The following is a 14823-nucleotide window of genomic DNA, read 5'->3' on the forward strand; positions in this document are numbered from 1 at the left end:
TTGCTACTTTGTCATGCTGCTGCTTGTAGTCAGTCTGTGCGATCTTCTTGCAACAGCTTACCGGGTGGTCCACTGTTTCTTCAGCTTCTTTGCATAGGCAGCACTTACTGTCTGTTGCTGTCTTCTCAATTTTGACTTTGTATGCGTTTGTCCCTAAGGCTTGGTCTTGGGCAGCCAGAATTAGTCCCTCGGTCTCTTTCTTCAATTTTCCTGCTCTTAGCCATTGCCAGGTCTTATTATTATCTGCTTTCCCAGCTTTTTTTTAATGTACTGGCCATGTAGTGCTTTGTCTTCCCATGCCTTGATTCTGTTCTTCATTTGGTCTTCCTTGTAGGCCAGTTTGGTGTCTCCAGTAGTCAGTAACCCTTCCTGATATACTAATTTCAGTGCATCTTCATCATTGTCCTTCAGATATTCTTCCAAAACCATTTTTTCTTCTTCAACCATCTGATGTACTTGCAGCTTTCCACATCCACCTATTTGCCTTGGTAGATAGAGTCTGTCAATGTCACTGCGTGGATGAAGGGCATGATTAATTGTCATTATTTTTCTGGTCTTCCTATCCATTGCTTTTAGTTATGCTTGAGTCCAGTCCACTATTCCAGCTGTGTATCTAATGACTGAATTGCCCAGGTGTTGATTGCCTTCATGGTATTTCCTCCATTGAGTTTGGACTTGTAAGATCTTCTTCACTCTCTTGATGTATTCACCTCTAATCTTTTTCTTGACTTCAGTGTGCTTGATATTGTCAGCTTGAAGGATGCCCAAGTATTTGTAGTAATCTTCCTCATCCAGACTCTTAATGTTATTTTCGTGGGGCATCTTGATTCCTTCAGTTTTCACTATTTTTCCTTGTTTGAGAGTAAGGGTGGCACATTTGTCCAAGCCAAACTCCATTGCAATATCTTGGCTATATATATGGACAGTGTTCAGCAGCGATTCTATTTCAGATGATGTTTTTCCATACAGCTTCAGATCATCCATGTAAAAGAGGTGGGATAGTCTGACAGATGTTTTTGATGTTTGATAGCCATGTCCTGAGTTATTCAGTATTGTTGACAGAAGAAACAGTGCAATAACAAATAGTAGTGGTGATAATGAATCTCCTTGAAATATTCCTCTCTTGATATTAACCTCTCCCAGTCTTTCACCATTGACCTGCAACTGTGTCTTCCATTCTGCCATCGATCTTTGCACAGATTTTCTGATGTTTCTACTGACTCCTGTTATTTCTAGGCACTTGATTATCCAGTCATGTGGCCAAGAGTCAAATGCCTTTTTGTAGCCAATCCATGCCATATTTAGGTTGCTCTTCCTTTTCTTGCAGTTTTCCAAGATCATTTTGTCTATTAGGAGTTGATCTTTTGTTCCTCTGCTATTGGGGCGATTTCCTTTCTGCTCGGGTGGAAAGAGATTGTTTTCAACTAGATGCTGTTGTACTGCATCAGCTACCACACCAGTTAGCAATTTGAAAGTTGTTGGTAAGCAGGTATTTGGCCTGTAGTTGCCTGGTGTTGCCCCTTTTGCTGGATTTTTCATTATTAGGTAGGTTTTCCCAGTTGTTAGCCACTTTTCAATTTCTCCTCCTTGTAGTACATTGTAGAACTGCTTGGCAAGGAGTGTGTATATAACAGTTAGCTGTTTCAACCAAAACCCATCATCATCATCATCATTATTGTTATTATTATTATTAAACATATGATGAGAACTTGACAGAAGAGAAGTAAACATGCACAATGTATGTAATTACAAAATTTCTACAGGGGTACAGCAGTAGCCTCATAACTGGTTGTCCAGTTCAGCTATCCAGGTAATTGCCTTTGGTGTTGCTTTGTGCAGATCTGCTAGGGAACTAGAGAACGCACATCATAGGCAATCTTGCAGAATATGTTTAAGATTTTGCACATCAGCCCTACAATCGCAACAAAAGGAATCTTTCCATCCCCACTGATACATGGCAGAGGTGCTTCTTCCATATCACACTTGATTCTGTTCAGTTTTGTACAGATGGAACAAGACAGGTGGTTTGGTAGAGAGATCGCTATTGGTCAGGCCACAAGAAGGTATTATTATTATTATTAATAATTTTATTTGTATACCGCCCTTCTCCCGAAGGTAGCCTGGAACAATCCTTTCTCCAAGAGTTCTCAGAGCTGAACTAGGTAGATGTTAAGTAAATAGCAGTTTTCTATGCTGGCCTATAGAATTTTAATCTTGTGATGGCCTGTGCATTGTCCTGTGAATAGGGAGGGCCTTGCTGTTCAGCTTCCTTAACCATAGCCGAACAAGAGTTTTGTTTTCTTCAATGAGGAGTGGTATGATATTGCTTAGTAGTAGTAAACAATGCACAGGAGTGGGATACAGCGTGCCAGAGATGATATGCATTGTCTGGCAGAGTTGGACATCGACCTTTTGTGTGTGAGTACTGCTAATCCACATATTGGTGCAATATCCAGCTATGGAGTAAACCAGGCTGTTGTTTGTAGGGTGTTAGCACCCCAGAAAGTTCCATCCAGTCTGTTCAATAAATTGTTGCAGTTTTCCAATTTTGTAGTTGATTTTTCAGGTGTTGGAAGATTAGAGATTTGTCCAGTGTTACCCCCAGGTACTTTGGAGAATTACCGTATTTTCCGGCGTATAAGACGACTGGGCGTATAAGACGACCCCCTACATTTCCTGTTAAATTATAGGGTTTGGGCTGTACTCGCCGTATACGTCTACCCCTCTTCCAACGCACACCAAAAAAAATTAAAAACATCAGATTTGATTTTAATATGGTAATTTTAATTCAAATGCTTATGACATGCAGGTGCTTAGTAGGAAAACTGTCACTTATAAACATAAGGCTGTTTGTCATCAAACATGTAAACAAAACAGTGCAAGTGGATTAAACTTAATAACAATAATAACAATAGCAATAATAATAAGTTGGAAGGGACCTTGGAGGTCATCTAGTCCAACCCCTGCTAAGGCAGGAAACCCTATACCATTTCATACAAATGGCTGTCCAGTCTTTTCTTAAAAACTTCCAGTGTTGGAGCATTCACCACTTCTGGAGGCAGGTTGTTCCACTGGTTAATTGTTCTAACTGTCAGGAAATTTCTCCTTAGTTCTAGGTTGCTTCTCTCCTTGACTAGTTTCCATCCGTTGCTTCTTGTCCTGCTTTCAGGTGTTTTGGAGAATAGCTTGACTCCCTCTTCTCTGTGGCAGCCCCTGAGATATTGGAACACTGCTATCATGTCCCCCCTCACCCTTCTCCTCATTAAACTATACATACCCAATTCCAGCAACTGTTCCCTATTTTCCTAATTCACTTTTTCACTTTTCCTAATTCACTCTAAAGCTTTCCTTGCGCAGAGCCTTAAGTAACACCAGCTGCCTGCAATTAGTGCAGGTTCGCATCCCACCAGGCTCAAGGTTGACTCAGCCTTCCATCCTTCCGAGGTAGGTAAAATGAGGACCCAGATTGTTGGGAGCAATAAGCTGACTTTGTAATAATGCTGCTTGGGGGTGGGGTGGGTGAAAGCTCTAATAAGCAGGCATATACATAGAATGAAGGCTATTGCTAAGCACATTGATTTGTGCTTTTTAAATTGTAAGCCGCCCTGAGTCTTCGAAGAAGGGCGGGATATAAATGGGATTTTAAAAAAAAGACCAAATGGGAGATCCGCTCCAGGTTTTCCAGCCAGCCCACCCAGTTCCTGAGTCAAATGTGTCCTTAGAGCTAAGCAGCTGCTCTGACTGCGGCATTCCCCACCTGCCTTTCAAGTTGGGATACACTACAGATGCTCTTCAACTTTAGAAGGAAAGACACCCAGACCCCAGCCTGTAAAAAATCACAGACTGCATCTTCTACTCCAATTGGTCCCGCTTTCTCTGCGCAGACTAAATAGGAGATCCGCTCCAGGTTTTCCAGCCAGCCCTGTCCCTAAAGTTTCAGCACCCGGCGTATAAGACGACCCCTGACTTTTGAGAAGATTTTCATGGGTTTAAAAGTCGTCTTATACGCCGGAAACTACGGTATTACATTGTAAAATCTGGTTCCGGAATTTCACCAAAGGCTGGTAATTTGCATACTTATTGTTGAGGTGGAATGTGGCTTCTTCTGTTTCTGTTAGACTAGATTGGAGGCATCATTTTTTTGGAGTAGTCATCCAACTTCTGGAGATCTTGAGAAAGGATGTCCTCTGCATTACTAAAGTTGATTCTTTGGGCTGTGAGATTGTTATTATTGACATAGATAAATTTCCAAGAAACAGTTTCTGGCAGGTTATGAATGTACACATTAAAAAGAGCAGGAGTTAGCACTGATCCTTGTGGAGTCCCTTATTCAATTTAGGATATCTGCTTCTATTGAATTCTGTGAAAACTTGAAATAACTTGTTATTCAACCTGCTGTTGAATGGTATTATGACAGAATACTGAAGTCCTTCTCTCCAAATGGTATCATAGGTTGCCAAGAGGTCGAGAAAAACACAGACGTTTTTCATTTTGCTTGGAATCCGTTCTCCAGATAGGAAGTTAGTGCAAGGATTTAATCACTACAATCATATTTGGGGCGAAATCCAGCTTGTTCTACTTGGATTACAGATTCTACTGCTAGGGTATTCTGTTTAACATAGCGGCTCCCAACCCTTTCTATACCCCACGCCCCTAGAACGCTTCTGATATATTCTCGCACCCTTTACAAAAGTTTGAAATAATGTTAGCAAATTATGCATATGGACTATAATTTTGAAAACCCAAGTTTTTGCACCCCTGGAATATTGTCTCGCACCCCTGATTGGAAACCCCTGGTTTAACACTAGTCTTTCTAAACATTTGTAGGTGCAATAGAGAAGAGCAGTTGGCCTGTAACTTGGTGGAAGGCTTGAATCCTTCCCTGGTTTCAAAATTGCCATAATTTTGCTCTTCTTGAATATAGGAGGCAGCCATCCTGAGTATAGTTTGGTACTAAAAAAGGAGGCAAGCCAACATTTAGTTGCTGGTCCACAGTTCTGCAATAGCTCTGGGTATATGCCATCAAATCTTGCAGCTTTATCGTTTTGTAATGAATCCGGACCCCTCCGCATTTCTTCTGGTATAAATGGGCGTGAGTATAAAGCATTAATATAATACAGTATATTAAATAAGATAAATAATTGCTGAGAGTCAAATTTAATACGTTCTTCCCATTCTGATTAGAATCAGAATGGAATCAGACTAGTATGCATTCATTCAGCTTACAAGAGATCACTGGACTATAGATTCCAACTGTAAGAAATCAATAATTGTAAACATTAATCCGGAGTTAAATAAATAAGCAGACAAGATTATATTTTGTTAGAGAAACACAGATCAGATGTTTTTTCTTTTAAATTTGTTTATATGTGTCCATTCTGTTACATTTAAATCAGATGTTTCATGGATGACAAGTTACCAATCTAATGTAGTAAACTAGATACCTTAACCTATATAAGTTCATAAAAGCTGGCCATGCTAATTAGGGGCTTATGGGAATTATAGTTTAAAGCATTTGGGGTACGTTTGGAAAAGAATGATCACTTTTTTTCTAAAAGAGTATGTAAAAAAAAGCTGCAAACATTGAAAAATATTCTCTACACTTTTATTTAAAATACTGTCAAGATGGATTGTTTTTTACAAAATCTTTAAATATTTTATTACAGCTGTTGGTGAATCAGAAAGTGATATCTACATGCGATTCATGAAGTCACATAAGTGTTACGATATTGTTCCAACAAGCTCAAAGCTTGTGGTTTTTGACACTACACTACAGGTGAGTTTCCCTTTGGGAGATTCATTTCTTTACAGTTAGTTGTCTTGTGTCTGTAAGAAACAACAACAACAAAAAGAAATGTTATTAGCGATGACATTAGTTCATATTTGAATATGCTGGTATCCTTTTCTGATGTAATTGCAAGCACAAGTTCACCGTTGGGTAGATTATAAAGTAGCATAAATCTTTGGAAAGTGCAAAAATCCCTTAATCTACTTCCAGTTCAAAACCCATCGAATTGCCCAGAACAGCATGGTCTAGTAGGCAGTTCACCATCATCCAGATGGAAATAGCACATTTTGTTCTCTAAGCTACCTCTTATTTCAGTTCTGATATACTCAATTAATGACCATTCGTTCAGCAATCATTCAGAATTACGACAGCACTGAATGAATGGAAGCTATGACTACTCCTTGGAGTTCTAGCCCTCCCAGTACTTCAGTCACCTGTTATGGGATTGCATTTTGAGTGCTAGATAGCTGGCTCACATTTATGAATGGTTACATTCTCCCACAATTAGGTGCTCTCCATTGCAGTCTTCCCTGACAGCTTCCCCAGAAGCTGGCAGGGAAATTTGCAGGTCCCTGGGATAAGTCTTCCCCACCTGCATATCCTCCCCTGTCATTATGCCCCATCAGCAAATCTCACCGAACCTCAGATAATCGGGATATGTTTGTACATTGTATCATTGATCCTATTCAGTTTTTGAAAGATTTGTGTAATAACCTAAGCTTGTACTATATGCTGCCGTTTGACTTTATGAAGAGGCCTCTATCTGCCTTGCTGCAGGGCTCTCAGCTGAATCTGACATTTCCCCAACATTTTGAAATGAGAGTTCTTGATAATATTTTTTTTATTGAAAAGTTTTACAATACATTTTATCTTTAACAATCCCCCCTCCCTCCACCCACCCCTACCTAACCCTCCCTATCCCTCCCCCCCATTCCCCTCCCCCCCGACTTCCCAGAGCTAAGTACAAGGTATAAAAACAGAGAACAATCATAAACATCCATATGCTAACAACAATAAACTATTAAGTCTATCGCACTCTAGCTCATATGAAATGACTACAAGCAATACTAATATTACGTAAAAAAGAAAAAAAAGAAAAGAAAACGTATTCAAATGCTAGGTGAAACTTTTTAGTCCCATATTTGTTCTGGATATAATCAATCCACTTTTTCCATAATATAACGTTCTTGTGAATGATCTTTCAAATAAGCTGAAATCTTTGCCATTTCCGCCAGGTCAGAAACTTTTAGAGTCCATTCTTCTATAGTCGGCAGTTCCTCCTTTTTCCAATATTGACCTATTAAGAGTCTTGCTGCTGTGATTAAATTCAACATTCTTGATAATATTTTTGTATGATATTTGGTATGTGTATGTGTGAACATCAGGGACGTGGTGGCTCAGTGGGTTAGGACACTGAGCTTGTCGATCAGAAGATCGGCAGTTTGGTGGGTCGAAACCTGAGTGCCGCGTAACAGAGTGAGCGCCTGTTACTCGTCCCAGCTCCTGCCAACCTAGCAGTTCGAAAGCACGTAAAAATGCAAGTAGAAAAATAGGGACCACTACGGTGGGAAGGTAACAGCGTTCTGTGCGCCTTTGGCGTCTAGTCATGCCGGCCACATGACCATGGAGACGTCCTCGGACAAGCGCTGGCTCTTCGGCTTTGAAACAGAGATGAGCACTGGCCCCTAGAGTCGGAAACGACTAGCACGCATGTGCGAGGGAACCTTTACCTTTTTATGTGTGAACATAAGTGATACTTATTACTGTTGTCCTACTACCGGTAAAGATAAAAGTTTCCCTGTCCAGTCGTGTCCAGCTTTAGGACACAGTGCTCATCTGCCTTACATGGCCAAGGCAGCCAGAAGACATTTTACATGTGGCTGTAAAGAATTGGGCTTTCATCTCTCTTGGATACCATCTAGTGGTGTACAGAAAGGTGTATTTCCCAGAAAAGATTTGAAGAATTTATTAAGTTGCATCTCAAATCACAGCATACATACAATTGTAATCATTCAAAAGAGGGGAAGTTGCCCCTCAAAATCTATAATGAACTGACTTGTTTAAAAGATCAATCTGTAAGGAGAGGAAATGAACAACCAGAACTTCCCTTTAAAGCAGCTGCTAGTATAGAATTCTTTTTCTATAGTAATACAAGAGGAAAATTCTTCCAATTATACCTTCATTTTGTGCATGAAAAGGCAGCCTGCAATTTCTTGCATTTTCTTGGTTTTATGGTAAATTGATCCATTTTAAAGGAGGGGAGGGGTTGGAGAAGCAAGGAATCCATCTTCCTTGTAGTCAGAATATCACTGGAGAAGAGGCAAACAAGTTGGGCAGGTAGTCTTCAGCCTGTCTCAGATGCAGAATTATGCAGCTCAACAAATGGGTAATCTTTCTGCAGGAAATGGTTTTATGCATGAGACCTTAAAATATTTTATTATGGATTTAGAAATCAGGACTGGAAGATAGCAGGATAAAAATGGTTTTAAACTTGACAGCAATTCACATCATTTTTATTTTAGATAAATCTCTAATTTCAATATAGGTTCAAATTGGGTAATATAAAAAAAACTTGACCAAAGAATGAGAAATGTCTGGAGAAAACCAAGATTACAAATAATGTTATTTGGAAACTCCATTAAATTCATTTTAATAGTGTGGTTATTGAACATTAGCTCCCATTTGTAAGGATCCTAGTTTTTCGGACTAAAATCTGATAATTTTGAAACAGACATGTAACACATACACTATCATTTTCCTTATAAATTTTCTTGAATGGTGCTAGTCATGCCATGTTACTGGGATGATAAGAAATGATTTTTTTAATACTGACTAAAAGCAAAAGTAACTGCAAGTGATTTTTTTCTACTTTTTTCCTGAAAAATGTATAATTACATTGCAGATTTATTATAAAATAAGCAGTTACTATGTCTTTGAATCTTGCAGATGAGAAAGGAAGGCAAAAATTAAATGACCTCTTCTCTTACATACATACCAGTGTATTTAATTTCTGCCTCATTTCTTCAGTTTCAATTTAGTCATAAATATTTTTTTAATTTTCTAAAAAAATGATCCCTGCCATGCAACTATTGCAGTTTTTTTTGGGGGGGGGGTGTACGTGTGTGTTTGAAATTCAGATGGATATATTTTTCTAAATAGGTTCCTGTAAGGTAATTGGTTGTTGTGTTTTTCTTTTTTCAGGTAAAGAAAGCTTTCTTTGCTTTAGTGGCAAATGGTGTTCGAGCAGCTCCACTGTGGGAGAGTAAAAAACAAAGCTTTGTAGGTAGGATAATATTTGTTGGTATGAAATTATAGAAAAATAGCATTAGAGACTTTTTTCCTTCTGCTTTTTTTACTTTTTTCTTTTATACTAAAAAATAAGGCTTCAGATATATAGTAGAAACTCAATTTAATGAACTTCCATTTAGCAGATTTTGGATGCAACGGACCAAATTTCTGTCTGGACATGCCTCCAAAATAATGGACAAATCTGATATAACCGAAGTAGTTCAGATGAAGCAACTACATTTGAATTAATGTTAGGTCATCCATAGTGATTTGCATCATTTTGGCCATGCTGTTATTAAGCAATTGATGTGAATTGTGTAATTAGTGTGATGACACGATTGCTGCAGTTCATATAATTGGTCATTAAGTGGATGGTTGAGAGTAATAGACCTACCTTCTCCCCACCCATGCATTAAATCAATATTATCTTGTATTGGGAAAACATGGTTTTCTGCTAAGTGACAAGCCCATGTGAGAAAAGCATTGGAAACTTCCAATTTATTATAGACATTTGAAAGTGATATCTGAATTTGTGTATGATTTCTTCATATTCTTGCATTTGTACTGTGGTATAATATGTGGTAAGGTAAAGGTAAAGGTTCCCCCACACATGCGTGCTAGTCGTTTCCAACTCTAGGGGCCAGTGCTCATCTCCATTTCAAAGCCGAAGAGCCAGCCCTTGTCCGAGGACGTCTCCGTGGTCATGTGGCCGGCATGACTAGACGCCAAAGGCGCAGGGAACACTGTTACCTTCCCACCATAGTGGTCCCTATTTTTCTACTTGCATTTTTGCATGCTTTCGAACTGCTAGGTTGGCAGAAGCTGGGACGAGTAACAGGCGCTCACTCTGTTATGGGGCACTTGGGATTCGACCCACCAAACTGCCGACCAGTTCGACAAGCTCAGCGTCCTAACTCACTGAGCCACCGCGTCCCTATATAATATGTGGTACATAGTCTATTTGGCCATTAACTAGATTTTAAACAAACAACACCTCATTAAGTTCACACTATAAAGGAAACTGTATTTAACTCAGAGGTAAAAACTTCCCAATCTCCTTGCACTCATGACAGAGGAAAGGACAATGGAGTAAATAAATATTAAGCACAAGGCTTGTTACAGCTCATACAAATAGAAAATAGGACTTGCTATCATATCTGATAATTTCAGTCACAGAATGAAGAAAAGAATGCAAGTGTATGAAAGATTTCTCATGAAGCTTTGCATTTTGATACTGACCATTTTAAAGAAAGTGACACTGATTTTGGATCAGGTCTGGAAAACGTATAAGACAGCATTAAGATTTAGAACTCAGTTCTGAACAAAGTTTGTCATTTTTTAGTACAATAGAAGAGTGTTCAAAGATTATATTTGGCTGTGCTTAAGAAATATGGGCAGTTTTTCTTGCACATAAGTCCAGTTGTATTTCAAATGTTTTAGCTGTATCCAATTTATATTAATCAGGTATCTGCTTTTATTTTTTTTCATTCTGATTGAAGACTCCAACTTGCTATTCTAAATAAGACTATTCCGAAATAAGGATATAGTCATAATTTATTTTTAGATGTCTTCCACTAAACTTCAGTATTGGAGGCTATTTACATGAAGCATTATATTAAATTCTGGCACTTCAGAAGACAAGTTTAGAATTTGTATGCGCTTTATGCTTTTAATAAACTAAGATAGAATTCTTAATAAGCACAGAATAGTGGGGAACTCCTATGTATCAGTCAAATTTTACTTTAACTGAAAAACAATTCTAGCTCTTTGGTGGAAGAGATATTAAAACATTAAATTTTGTGGGATAATTATGATATCACAACTCTTAATGTGATTTGTGAAGAATAAACATTACTGTGTTCGTGCATATTTCCAGGACTTCACTGGGCTTTCTGTCACTTACCAGTAAATCGGTAAAGTTTAACAACGTTAAAAACAGATTGGAAAATTGGATTAAATGTGCTTTTTCTTTGCCTTGTTACAGGAATGTTAACTATTACAGATTTCATTAATATACTGCATAGATACTACAAGTCTCCAATGGTAGGTTCCACCTCATAATTACAGCTTTTACAGATAAAACAGGGTGCCTGAAATAAAAGTATTAATATAAAAATGGTTAAAAGTAATGGTTAAGAGAAAGAATGCCATTCTGGCTTGTACGTAAATATGGAGTTTTCCAACTTCTCTGTAATTTGTGTGTAAAACTGAACAGGGATTTGCGTGTCTTATTTTTTCATTAATATTGTGGCTGATTATTGCCAAATGAAAAGAAAAAAATATGTTCCCTAGATGGCAGTAATGCTTAATTTGGCCCAGAAGAATGTAAAAATACATTGATGTGTTTTGGGAAATGTACAAACAGTGGAATAGATCTAGTGTGATTGGTTAGTATTTGAATGCAGAAACTTAAATTCAATGTGCAGCTTAAATAGCTGTATAGATAATTAGTGGACTTTGAATAAATCAGTAACTCTCAGCCTAGTGTACTCAGGAGCCAACTTACAATAATTAACAGTAGAGCAACATTGTATCAGAATCTAATACTCTGAAGTTTTCAGACAGAGTTTCTGGAGATAGGGCATGGCTAGTAAGTAAACAAGTATCACTATACAAACTCCACCTTTTATATACTTGCATGCCATGCTGCAGTACAAGTACAAAAGGGCAGAGCTAATGTTGTGATGTGATGCACATTTCAATTTGACACATCACAGTTATTAGGAAGACATCTTATGTTTCAATGTAGGTTTTGTATCCAGCCTGAAATTAGTTATTCCTGATATTTGAATATAACAGCTGTATTTGAACCTGCCAATAACTGAAAAATGAAATATTTCTACCTTACATTGTTCAAATGCACATATTTGATACATGTTGATCTGTTTCTTTGTTCAGTCATGTATCTGGCATATTCTTAGAATATGCATTCATTTACATAAGTTATTTTTTGATATGGCAGTTTCTGGAGACAGTTGAAAAGAGAAAGAGCTAGAGTAGATAACAGAATATGAAGTTATGTAAGTGGAAATAGAATTGACTGTGGCAAAAGAAAGCAAAGGTAGTACCAATTATAATAGGCACCTCGGATGCAATCCCAAAATAACTGGAGTGCCCCTTGAATACCATCAGCGTTGACAAATTCACCATCCATCAATTGCAAAAGGAAGTTTTACTCGGAACAGCTTACATCATGCAACAAGACTTCTAATATCAGATAAAAACATTTGTCTATCCCAGGTCCTTAGAAAGGCTTGATAGGTGGATAAAATGCCAAATCTGGTCTGAATCTGGCTGATTGTGTGATGAACCATAATAATTTCCTGTATTTACCTTTCAGTAAGTTAGAGGATGTGTTGTGGGAAAACCACTAAATATTTTTTCCTTGTCCTGATATTTTTTTTCTGTTTTACTGAATTTGAGACAATGAAAATAGTCAAGATACTTTTTCCACCTGGAACTTTACACAACAGTTTTAGAAATGGACATAGCTAAAGTGATACACAGAGCCAGCTGAAGCAAATATGATATTTAATCTTTCTAAAAGACGTAATCCTGTTTCTTATATGCAAATTAATTATCCTTGCCAATTTGTAACACAGATACCCCTTGCTATTGGCATTTATGATCTGAAAGATGTAGAGGAAAGGAAAACCAATTTAAAAACTTACTGGTATTTGGAAATCTAAATGTTACAGTCTGGTTAGTTAAGAAACAGATTGTCCTCCCACAGTAATTCTGTTCATCCTGTCTTCAAATCCCAAATGTACAATTACTGCATTTGCTTATCTTCTTTACTTCCTAAAGTGGCATCTGCACTTATTTTGTCTTTCGTGCAGCAGTACATTCAACTACAATTACTCACTGTCATAAGTAGGAAATATTCAATATATATATCAAGTAAAGAAAAGTGAATCAAGCTGTAGATTACTTATCAACCAGGATTGCCAAACTACTAATGTGTTAAATCGAATGAAGAATTTTCCTTCATGTGTATTCCCCAAAGACTGGCTCCAGTGGAGTTTCCTGTTAAACACACAAATCTGGCATGATCCTGACATTTAACAGCTATTATGTTTGCAGCATTGAATGGTATATTTTAGCACTGCTTATCTCATACTTGATCAAGCAGGTGGTCTAGTTGGTGGCCTTGTCCTAGATCCATTGCATAAATAATAAACTAATTTAACCAGTCAATGCAGTGCACCATCTTATTATAGATGTAATGCACCATTTTTTCATATAGTGTTGATGTCAACACTGATAACATCGAATGTTATTGCTTGACAAGATTTGAAGAATTAGCCATTTCATATGTTAAACTTGTGTATTGCTTTAAGAGATTCAGTTTAAAGTTGGGAGAGGGGAAGAGGAGGATTGTACCTTCAAGGCCATCTCTAACTAAAGAAGATAAGACCTTGGTGGGTTTTCTAACGGAAGGGAAACTGATTCTTTAAATTGGAGAATATGATTAATGACAAAACTAGAAAGGTGGAGAATTGTGTTTTAATATATTGTGCAAGGGGTGGAGATTTCAGATTCCAGCTTCCTTCGAGCAAGCATTTGCCGGTCTATTAGGCTAATAAAGGACTTTTAAGGTAAACAATGCCTCAGAGTTACTTGAAAAGCCCATACGTCGGAAACTTGACAATTGCTATAATTTGGAATGAGGTGACTTTCTCATGACATTGAACAAAGCAATTTTTTAAAATCAAATGCAGGGACATTCCTTTCACTGCTGAACATATTTGAGTGCATAATACTCATAAATATGAATAGAAAAACCTGGGAGGCAGGGGTGTAGTCAACAAAACAGATGTCTTGCTTGTCTGTGGCTGAATGTGCAGATGGCCCAGAGCTGGCCCTGTTGTTCAACATCAAGGTTGCCAACTCTAGCAAAGTTCCTTCCACCGAGGAGAAGATGGAATTGGTGGAAATTCAACAGGTATTATTGTCTCGAAAGTTGGAAAAATCTGTGCTTTAGGCTGCCACACAGGTGAGTATTGTTTTGTCATGTGTCAGGCAGTGGCAAGTGCCAGACAATTGTTTTCTTTAAAGACCCATGCACAATAAAATAAGTAAGGAGGTTTTAAGCTTTATTATTAACTTTAGCAGAGAGATAACAGAAGCCTAAAAGCAAACATACCAAACAAGATGATAAACAGCAAACCCTTCTTCAACTCTTAGGAGCCCCAGCAGAATGATAGCAGAGAAACCCCAAGATTACTTAAATTGGCACCTGTACAGTTTCTCTGTACAGTTACCAGATATCCCATGTGCTATAAGTTTGCATGATGAAAGGTCAGGGGATCAAGTAGACAAAGTCATGAGAACCTGGTACCAAGCGTAAACCATTAAGGTCTCGGCACATGGTCTGGTGCAAGATAGCGATGAAAAGATCCGGGCATTGGCATCTTCAGCATAGACCTTTGAAGGTAGCTGTTGTGTGACTGGTATACCTTGAGGCGTCTCAGTAATTGTTCCATAGGTCCTGGGTTGGGATTTTGGGCATCTTGGGGTCTCTCCATTGTTATTCCACTGGGGAGCCTGACACGTGATAAGAGGGGTTTGTTGTGCTTTTATGTTTCTGTTTAATTTTGTTTTCCTTGGGTTAATTAAGAAAACTGATAAAAGTTAACTGCAGCAGTACCTTTTTTGGGGGAACAGTTTTCTTCCTGAGATCTGGATGGCTTCAATCCAGGGGGTCTTTTGGAAGGCTGCCAGGCCATTAGAGCCTAGTACGCCTG

General features: G+C 38.1%; 1 protein-coding gene across 3 annotated transcripts in view; it reads left to right on the forward strand.

Annotated features, from left to right (window-relative positions):
• The window catches only part of PRKAG2 (protein kinase AMP-activated non-catalytic subunit gamma 2), a 233503-nt gene that overhangs the window by 193644 nt on the left and 25036 nt on the right, over window positions 1-14823 (forward strand). For all 3 annotated transcript variants that reach the window (XM_083376992.1, XM_083376993.1, XM_083376994.1), the window contains 3 exons: window positions 5667-5776; window positions 8990-9071; window positions 11061-11119. In XM_083376992.1, coding sequence (XP_083233118.1) covers window positions 5667-5776; window positions 8990-9071; window positions 11061-11119 — 251 coding nt within the window. The remainder of the gene's footprint in view (window positions 1-5666; window positions 5777-8989; window positions 9072-11060; window positions 11120-14823) is intronic.

This window comes from Vipera ursinii (assembly GCF_947247035.1).
Source record: "Vipera ursinii genome assembly, chromosome: Z".
Taxonomy (NCBI): domain Eukaryota; kingdom Metazoa; phylum Chordata; class Lepidosauria; order Squamata; family Viperidae; genus Vipera; species Vipera ursinii.